The following is an 11021-nucleotide window of genomic DNA, read 5'->3' as shown; positions in this document are numbered from 1 at the left end:
TTCAGATCAAACATGGCTATATCCACAAGTGATAATCAAACATGACTATTTCTATAATTTAATCTGTATTCCTACAATCTGTCAAACTAATTACGCAGATGTAGGCAAAATATGATATTAGTGACCATAGGAAAAACTGTGGCTAAAATTTATTGTTTTATCATCTGCTTAATAGCTAAAAATTCACTTGGATGGAGATAGCAGAGTTTGATACTGGTAGTCTCATATATAATAGTGATTATTATATATTTCTCATTTCTCACTCTAATAGTGACTAAATGTGAAGTAAATTATAAAATATTTTCTTTAAGAAAATCATAAAATACTTATAATTCATTTTCTAAATAATGCTTCTGAAAATATGCTGCTATCAGAAAATTTTCTTCAGTACTGTAACTGAAAATTTGTTTCTCATATTTAGAAAAGGAGTTTTACTAAACATTATATATTACTTTACAAAAGCATGAATCTCAATTTATTACTGAGATCTGTAAAGATATTTTCAGATCTTTACAGATCTGAAAATATCTTTTCAGATCAAAAATTATCCAATGATAATTTGCTAACTTTTACCAAATTATCATTTTAAAAAGATTCTTCTACTGAAATTCTTATTAATTATTAGGTCCATCATATACTGGATAAATCATACTGGCACAATCTTACTGGATAAATGGAATATTTATTCAAGTCCCAGTTTTTTTTTCAGGAGACTAAAAATTTCTAAATAATTTTCTGAATTAATTTTTTAAGTTTAAATTCATTGAGTTTTACAACTATTGAGATTATTCTCCAGTTATTACCAGATGAGAACATTTACAAACCATATGAACAAAGAAAACTGTTATATTTTTTAACAAATATTTACTTATCAAATAGTATCTGATAAAATAGCAGAAAAGTTCACCAGAAGGATATGGTTTTCTAAGGAGGTTTAACTTGTTTACACTACTCATGTGCAATGAAAATAATAAATTTGTAATATTTTTAATTATTTATCTTACACTCAATCATTCCTAACTCCACATTTTTCATATAATAAAATGAAAAATTTCATACAATATAGTTTATATTAATAAACCATAGATTATTCAACAGTGCAAAAAGCATTGTCACCCACCATCAAGTAAGATTAAACTATTTTTTTGGTTAAGTTTAGGTATTCATAGAATACCTAATAGAAACAAATTTATAGTTCTGCCAACTCTGAACGTTAATTTTGTAAAATAGCACATTCAAAATGTGGACCTACACAGTAACAATCATTAAAGTTATGGGAATGAATGAGAATAAAAATAGCATAACAGATGAATATGCCATGAGGTATTAGTTTTAAACATTTAATGATAAGGTTTATGTTCTACGCATCACTTTCAAAAACGTATGAATTAAAACATCCACTATTGTTAATCATAAATTTCACAACAAAAAAAATATGAAGTAGTTTCTTTAATGACATTAGAGAGAAAACAATCTGTATAAAAAAAAGATGTTCCCAGTGACTCAGAACATTAAATAATGCACACAATCTACAACATTATGGTTCAGGAATGGTTTTTTAAAATTTACACAAATTTTAAAATTCATGTATATTTCCTATTGTTAGATTGAATTCTCCCTTCGTGGTTTTTCTCAATATATTCATCATTCTGGATTATTGTAATCGAATGGAGTTGCTCCATCCTCACAATTCTTTCTACTCTCTTCTCTGTTTTCAATTAAGAGAATAAACAAATGGTCAAAAGCCTTGTATAATTACAGTATTTGCTCTGTTATCTTTTTGCGTGACTATATTATGACAAATTAGAGAATTTACTCATCTCAATCATGGATTCAGGAATTGGCGAATTTCTCAAAAATATTTAAATTGAATGTACTGATTCATGGTAGCAAAGAGAGAGAGAGAAAGGTCTTAAAAAAGAGGTGCAAAGAAGTCTTAAAAGAATAAAAGAGCAGAGGAAAATCTTACAAAAAAAAGAATAAGGTTGGGTAGGAAGACCAACCTTAATTTCATCCTGAATTTAAATTCCTTTTCTATAATCTATCATCAATATCTCTGCTGCATATATTAAAATAGGAACAATATTTTTGTTGCACGGCATCTATAGTAATTTGTTCCGTCTTTTGTATTTTTACACTGATCTTTTTTCTTGATCACTTTCATCAAAGATGGAAAAATGATCACTTCACTCAAAACACTAATGCAAGAATTGATATCAAAAAATTGAGGAGAAAAGAGAGTGAAGGAGCAAGAAATAATTTAACAAATTAATATATAGGAAAGAAAATGTATGGATATATAAAAAGTAAACACATGTAATTATGTAATGGTATATTACTGCAATCTGCAGTTCAAAACTTATACTTCTACCACTCCTCCAACATTAATAATAAAAAAAGTAGTCAGATCAGATTAAAAATTTTTACAAAAAGGATTTTCTTACTTATCAGTCTTTGTTACATTAATGTATTTTTGAGTCATAATCTTGGGAAGGTCAAAAATACAGAAAAATAATTATATAAAGGAAAAACCAAAAAAAATCCAATTACAATAATAATCCATTTCTGGTAAGTTAATTAAATATGTATGCACATGGCACACGGTTCGTTCCAGATGGATGAGCTCAGAGAAAAATGGAGGAATTCATTCACTTTTGAAGCAAACATCAAGAACAAACTGCACTAACTATATATTTTTATTACTTAAAAAAATAAATTTATCAAGAAACTCTGCATTGGGAAAACCAATCAATTAGTAAGGTAACATTGAACTCTGACCAGTTTTCAACTTTTGCAAGTAATATGCAAAGACAGCATTACTTTCTGGACAACCTTGACTTACTATTAATTGTATTTTGAAAATAAAATAAACAAGTTAGAAAATAAATAATAACGAGTGGTTATACAATTTGTTAGTCGCCACAGATGAAACTGCTACCATTCCATATCACTATTGTCACTAGTCTAAAAAAAACAAAATTAAATAAATTATTTTTTTTTTAAGATTATGCAAGTAATTGTTACCTATGCAAAATCTAAACAAATGCCGGTCGTATCACATCATAACCCTTGTTATTAATATTAAACAAAGATTTACACAATTCAATCTTATTTACTTTATTATTTTTATACCTGGCTGTATCTGATATTACTTCATTATATATTGTACATGTACAAAAACCCCCATTTTCCTTTATACACACACATTCACACGCATATGCATACATTCACTCACACAGGGCACACACATATTTATTTTTATACATGTGTGTGAATACATTTTTAAAAAATTAAAATGCAGCATCAGTTTTATACGAGCTCACAGTTAAATATTTTCATCATTGACCAAGATTTACCATTAACAATCATCAGCCATAAATGAATTCTGTGATTTTAATTCTTCCAACATCTTTATCTGCTGACGAAGAAAAAGCACCCTGCAAGCAAAAAATTTCTAAATTTTAGTTTTTAACAGATATACTAAGCTGAAAGAGAAAAATGAAATCAAACAAAATGTTAGTAAGATTTTTAATTAAGAGATTCACAACAAAATATTTATTATCAGATAAGCCTATAAAGAGAATATACATTTACTCAACATTGCTTCACAGATTGAATACTCAATTACAAATCTGTAATTAACTTGTCCACAGTCTCCGGCTGACAATTTCTAACAGCGGCATAACCCAAAAACTACACACAATAAAAACTATATTTTTTCTAAATTTATTCCAATGTTCTGCAGCTTTATGTAGAAATAAATTATTTAGTTTATTACAGTATAAATTTATTTATTTATCTAAATATCATCAAGTGATCACTATAAAAAAGAGAAACCAATGAAAAATAAAATTCAAATAATCTTTATATACCTTTGGTATGACACTTTAGAAGCAGCACTTCCTACAATGAGCAATTATCTAAAGAAAGATTACTATTGTAGATGAATGAAAATGGGGTGAATATATTGATGTACTTCAATAAAATCAACAAATTATATTCATCAGACAATAAATCTTAGCCCCCTACCTTGACTGTAGTATTTGGGAGACGTAAGTGCTTCAGACAGGGTGGAGAAGCAGTAAAATTCTGGCACTGATGTAGGAAAGGTTAAAAAAGGTTGAGTTGAAGTCATAGCAGTTCTATTTTCCATACTCTGTTATTACAAAAACAAGGGGTACATCTAGTGACAGATCCTGACTAGTAATGAGCGTTAGTTTTTTAATATGCACGGTATCCTACAAACTTCAGGATTAATAAATAAGTTAAGTTACTTATTATTCTTATCACTTACATTTTGATCACCTGTAACATGTAATGCCAATAAAATGATATAAACCAGAGAAAACCAGCAAAAAAAAAATCTATTGTCACCAGATGGCTTCGACGGCACGTGGCACTTACTAACCTTATGCTAACCCTGAAAAGGGCAGTTTTTGTCATTGATTGGCCTTGACAGCTCGATGTAATTACTACCTTAATGGTAGTCCTGAGAAGGGCTGTTGTTGAATGGCTTCGTTGTAATTACTAACCTTATGGTAGTCCTGAAAAGGGTTGTTGTCATCAAATGGCTTCAACAGCTCATAATTCATAACTTTGTGGTGGCCCTGAAAAGAGCCATTTTTGTGTTAGCTCTGAGAAGAGCTGTTGGGTCTGGAAGCTGGTCTCCAGCAAAGTTGGGAGTTGCGGCTTGTCCATTGATGTCTAACCAGGCTTTCCCCCAGCGGCAGTTGGGTCCCGACTACAGCATGGCAGTGGTGGCCCACAGAGTCGAGTTGGGGTCAGCGTCGGTCGTCCTTCACCAGCACAGCTGAGGCAGTTCTCCCCAAGCAATCACACTGGGCCGGCTACTGCTGCAGAGTCCACTGATTGAAGCCTGGCGAGCTGGAGCAGGAAGGTAGAATCCGTGTCCAGCAGCTCCCTCGGCAGGCCGGCCCACGTTAAGGCAGCCATGGAACTCCATCTTCTTCTTGGTCTTCTCCAGGTGGTGGTCGACGAATAGAAAATTCAATCTCTTGCACACTTTTATTGGAGCCTGAAAGTGGTGAGGCCACAGTGCCGCTACGGTGGGAGAACTGCATGGTCATCTGCATGGTGGTAGTGATGCTTATATCAACGCATATGTATACTGTGCGCCAGCTCACATCTGAGTTTCTACAGCGTTTGTCCGCAGACATTAAATTAGGCATATATGTGGTAACAATGTATATTAGCACAATAAAAAATTCAACCCCACTAAAATATAAGGCATAAGTAAAATGCAAAATAAAATATAAATCTCATAAAAATGCAACTAAATAACTATATTAGCAGCAATTAGTAATAGTACCTTTGCTCTTGCAATGTTGCTTGAATTTCAGTTAACCTAACAATTGCTCTTGCAGACTTAAGGTCAGCTGATACACGGGTACATTGCAGACTGCCAAAATTGTGTGCTTCCTCGCTCAGTTTCTGTGCCTAAAAAATATATAATTGAAATTAAAAAATATGTATTTAACTATAATAATTGTGTCAATAATGAAAATGTTTAAAGAAGATCTGTTCTACATTAGAATAGTTTATTTTTTTAAGATCTATTTTGAATTTATTTTTGAGATTAATATGGAGCATATATAAATAAAAGATCATAAGTAAAATATGAAATTTAATTCTCTTTAGTACAAAACCAAGTGTTGATCACAAATTTCATAGCAGATTAGAAGAAAACTTTAATTCTATTATAAAAACATTTTAATCATTTGCAAAAATAAACTTAATTTAAAACAAGACAAGAAAATGTAGATTTAAATCAATGTACAAAAATACAAGGTTTATTGATTCATTTTAGGTAAATTTCATAAGAAAGCTACCTATTGTAATGGGTACCATAATTCGACTTCCGGAAAATTTCAACATATCTTCTCATTTCACATCCCCCAGACCCCAAAACCAATGTCACTTTCTTATGAACATGATAACTGCCTTAATTTTGTGCCACACTTTAAAATTGTTCCTTAAAAATAACTTGTCCCAAAATCTCAGTCGAGATCATTATTGACCAAAATCAGATCATGGGGGTGGAAATGTGGAGCTTTTTTGAAAAAACAAAATATTGCTATAACTTTCTTATTAAGTAAAATACTGAATTCATTCCTATTATTCTTTGGATAAGGGCCTAAAACATATAACTAAAGTTTTTTGATAACATCAACCATTGGCCCACGGGGTAGAAAAAGATGTGGGTTTGAAGACAAAAAAGAATCATACCTCCCTTAATAGAAACAGTATCAAATTGGTTTAAAGTGGTCGTTAGTCCTCTAAACATTACCTAAAACTTTTGTCTGAAACAATTTTTGATACAACCAACCCTTATGGCAAGGGATGACACCAAAATGTTGCTGGAATTGTAAGAAGATGAGGGCTTGTCGTATGCTAAATATGTGAAACTTTTTCACATAAAAATTAAGCAATTACAAGTTGACAAAACTGGACTTTTTATTAAGCTTTACTCAAGTCATTGATGTTTAAACGTACTAACTACATATAGTATGATACTAAAAAAAGTAAAACAAAGAGTAACAGTGATGTTTTGTATCAATCCTATAGAAGAAAAAGACTCTCCACTAATAATAAACAGTTCACTGTGGCAAAGATGTTTCAAAAACATCAGTATGTCCAAACTAAAAGTAGAATGGTATGCAAATCGAAAGGCTTGCGTAACAGGCTCAATTTTCAGATTGAGCCTGTTATGCAACATTGATAAATGTTTTTACCTGCTAACACTACAAATAAATCACAATCATTAGATCTATAGAATATCATTAGAGTTATAGAGTTTATAGAATATCATTAGAATAATTCAGTAATTTAAACTTCATTATTGTTGTCGAACAATGACTATTCATTTAGCAGTTATAAACTCAGTTTAAAATGTAGACAAATTTGATTAAAAAAATTCCTTTGATGAATTTAGTAGAATATGTAAAGAAAGCATGGATTAGTGTGGGCAAAAACATGGTAAAAAAGTGTTTTAAGAAAGGTGGTATTGATTTTAGGTTATCTTAGGAAGAAAATATGAATGAAGAAACTAGAATTCAAACTGAAAATGAAATCATAGAACTAGGTCAGCAGATTGACAAAGACATTACCATTGATGTTCACATTAATGAGGATAAAGAAGTTGAAGATGTAAATAACATGGTTTACTGAGAGAAATAAATTCTGGATAAACATGCTAATGCTTCTACTTCTAAAGATGAAAAAGAGACTATGATGGAAGATGAAAAAATCCCAGCTGTTCCGTAAGAAAGACTCTTTCAATTGTATAAAAAAATTAAAACGATTAGGTCATAATCTTGGTAATAATAAAATTGTCAACTTGCTTTATGTAGTTCAAATTGTGTTAAAAGAGGAAGCGATTAAACAAAGTCAAATAGGCAGACTTCGCTGAACTAATACTTCTAGTAAGCGTTTTTAGAGGTTAGTACACAAAATTTATGTTAAATACTGTATTTGGTATTACAGTATTTTTCAATGTGCAATTCAACTGTTTATAATACAAAATTAATTACCCTCTCGTTTACTATATTTACTTTCATATTCGACAATTCTTTTCATTTTATACAATTCATTAACATAATCGGAGAATCTGTTTCATCCTTTCATTGGTTTTTTCTTTTTCATTATTGTCATCAACCAAAATTATCCATGTTATTACAGTAATATGTATCATTTGACTCAATTTTTATAATTTTAATTAAAGAATTTCTTCTGAACTTCCAATTACATTTTTTTAATAGAAACATTAATTTCTGTAAAACTAACGAGAATTATTTTGGCCACATCAGTACATCTTTAAGAAATTAAGGCCAATTCTCTAAGGCGACCCCCTCTACAAAAGACTAAAATTACCTGAACCAGGGCTGGTCTTCTTAGGGCGATTTCACTATAACATCAATCTAGCGCAGACAAGAAGTAAGAATTTTGGCCAAGTGAGAATTTTCAAATTATTTCTTTATCTACAACAGGATTGTATTTCATAATTATATATGAATACAATTTCAATTTTTTTTTTTATATACTAAATTAATATTGTAATTTGATTATTGTTTGTGTCTGACTGATTGACATTTAAAGTAACACGATTCAAATGAGCTTCTTAATTACTTTTTTTAATAAATAATAATTATTTACAACAAAATTAAATTGTGATGATTTGAGCTTTCTCAAATGGAATCGACTGTAACTTTGTCTTTACTAGTTTCTCAACTACACGTCTTACTCACTTCCAAGATGGCTAATTGTATAAAATCATGTAGTTCCATTATCAAATATGTTGTAAAATAATTTTTTATAAAGACTCTTAAGATTATATTGCCAAAAAGCTTTACATGTAATAGCATCTGATATCTGCTTAGGAAATTTTGGACAAAATGAAAACATTTAACCGTTCCAGAAAGAAGATAAGTGTTCAAATTATCGTACTATTTCTACTCCATGCACATACACATTATAACATAACTACACACTCCTTTATCAGTTTCCTGACAGTAACAATAATATACAACTGCATAATTAAAAATTCAATCTATCTTCACACAGCAAAAAAGTGCAAAATGCTCAACACAATTAACATTTCAGCATCTTTTACCTGTTTTTCATACACATCAGCTGGCCAACCTCGAACATGATTAACTAGATCATCTCTGTAATGATTGGCAAGGCTCGGTGTGAGCGCAGCAAGCGAGGAACTAACACCACCAACTCCAACTCCACCTGTCAGACTTTGTAACGAGCTCAGACTGCTGGGTGGGCTACCTACTGTAAAATAAGTATATCAATAAATATACAAAATCCTTTTAATTAGTCAATCACAGCTCAAAACCACCTCAATCCACTGAATATACAATTTTATCTGTTCTTTTTACAATCTACCTTTCAAAGATTTCCTTGTTCTCACTTTTGCATTCACCACTCATCTAATAAAAAAAACCATTGCACCTTAATAAAGTTTTTCCAAGTGTTTAAACAATTTCAGAACTAATTTATTACAATAATTAATAACAGGAAAATAATTTTTACATAGTAAATTACAAAGGCATTATATATACAATTGCCATAACAGCACAATGTGAATTTTCCAATTTCACAAATTGAAAGCAACACAGCTGTTTATAAGTCTTAACAATTCTAGTTTCATTACCATTAGATGGACCTATAGGCTGATATTAGATCTCCAGAGATGGCTGGACCACAAGCCCGGAGAACTGGGGTGAGATCACCCATCTCCTGATCGATCATGGTTGTTTTAAAGCATACATGTGCATGCAAGCAATGAGACTGGAGAGTGTGACTACGGCAGAAGGAAAGACGCTGAAAAACAAATGGTGTTCATATGCAACCAGTTATTGAATCAAAGAATGGCATACCTGTAAGATTTTGACATGCTGAACTCTTGATAACATCACTGGGACTATTGCTGTAGACCAAACAGGCATGGCATGCGGTGTCTAAGACATTGGTCACAATTATCAGCATAAAGATAGCATTGGAAGTACAGGGGCAAAAATCCCCTGATTTTCCCTTCGGGGCTGTGTTCGTATTAAAAGCAGGTCCAACTTCAAGGAGAAGTAACCGATAAAAAAAGGTTTCATCACCATTGTCAACTACAGAAAAAACTTTCTTTCACCATTCAAACACAGCTAGTTATTGTCTGCATTCACTTTTGTTTTGTGGGTTTTTAAAAACTGTTCAGTAAATCATTATAACCAAAAGCGTAATAATGTATAATCAATTTATAAAACCTGAATACTGTCAACAAGGGTTGTGGAACTGTCAACAAGATTATATTCATAGTTCTAAGTCATAAAAAACAGAAAATAGTTTTTTTATATATATTTCTAAACATACTCTAAAAGATTAAAATCTTTCTTCATGGAAAAAGCACAATATAACACGCTCAACAATCAAGTATATTCTACCGATAAACATCACACCTAAGCACTTACAACAAGACATAAAGTCTCTCAAAGCTATGTCCAACTCAAAGGCTCTGTAAATTGACTGTCCCCATCCTACCACAAAAATTATTTAAGCCAGCCATTGCCCAGGGAAATCTGTTATACCATGGGTTTATCTTCGTGTGATAGACCTAATACAATACTTCAAGTAGTAGTTGGATTTTTTTACTACACTTCTCATATTAGCTATTCTAAGAATGAGTAGGGCAGCTACTTATTTATTGGGTGGAAACTCTGATGTCAAGGGACTGTTTCCTATCCATTAACGATAAAAAAGCCCAACAAAAAATATCTGAAATGTCTACCTACAAAAGAATTGAAATTCATTATATTTTATTTTTCATAAGAAAGTAGGCATCAGTGTGCATAAACAGTATCCATTACTTCATGAACTATTTAAAAGGTAAGACACAGGCATAACTGATTACCGCTTTACTTACATCTTCTGACATCCACACAGTCCTGGCTCTCAGAATGTGTTGGAGTTGGAGGTCCAGGATCAGCTGGACCACTTTGTGTGTTTGTGTTAAGGTTGTTTGTAGTGTCAACTTTAAGAGGTTGAAGCATCACCGCTGTAACTGGAGGTCCAGGTGCATTTGCTGTAGGTGTTTCTACTGGTGTAGGTGTAACTACAGCTTGTGCATACGATGCTTCTGATTCAGTAGGCGTACTGTCACCCGAACATATCTCCATATCTTGTGCTTGACTCTCTGGACCAGCAACAGCACCTGCAAAAAAAAAAAATGTGAATAGGTATTTTATTTTAATATCACTAAAAAATTTACAAAATAAAAACCACTATAGAATTCAACAATATATGTTATAAAATGCTTTTACTCATAACTCATGAAAATTTCACAACTTGAATTCCACACAGATCATTTATGAGTGCTTAGAAACTTTTCAAAAATTAAGAAATATTAAAATAAGGAAAAGGGAAGCACCTTTTAAACAAAACTTTGGATCAATATTAAAAAAAACTACATTTTTGGTAGTCAATAACAGGAATTTATGATGATCCTG

At 31.3% G+C, this 11021-nt stretch overlaps 1 protein-coding gene across 5 annotated transcripts in view; it reads right to left on the bottom strand.

Annotated features, from left to right (window-relative positions):
- Positions 1-610: 610 nt before the first annotated feature.
- Positions 611-11021, bottom strand: part of wcy (WW domain-containing adapter protein with coiled-coil wacky) — a 58825-nt gene continuing 48414 nt past the window's right edge. For all 5 annotated transcript variants that reach the window (XM_075373327.1, XM_075373325.1, XM_075373329.1 and 2 more), the window contains 4 exons: positions 10439-10726; positions 8630-8799; positions 5330-5457; positions 611-3437 (listed from right to left, as the gene is read on the bottom strand). In XM_075373327.1, coding sequence (XP_075229442.1) covers positions 3359-3437; positions 5330-5457; positions 8630-8799; positions 10439-10726 — 665 coding nt within the window. In that variant the 3' untranslated portion in view covers positions 611-3358. The remainder of the gene's footprint in view (positions 3438-5329; positions 5458-8629; positions 8800-10438; positions 10727-11021) is intronic.

The sequence above is a fragment of the Lycorma delicatula genome, chromosome 8 (assembly GCF_047948215.1).
Source record: "Lycorma delicatula isolate Av1 chromosome 8, ASM4794821v1, whole genome shotgun sequence".
Classification (NCBI taxonomy): Eukaryota; Metazoa; Arthropoda; class Insecta; order Hemiptera; family Fulgoridae; genus Lycorma; species Lycorma delicatula.
Note: the sequence above shows the minus strand (reverse complement) of the source record. Positions and strands in the feature narration are given on the sequence as shown.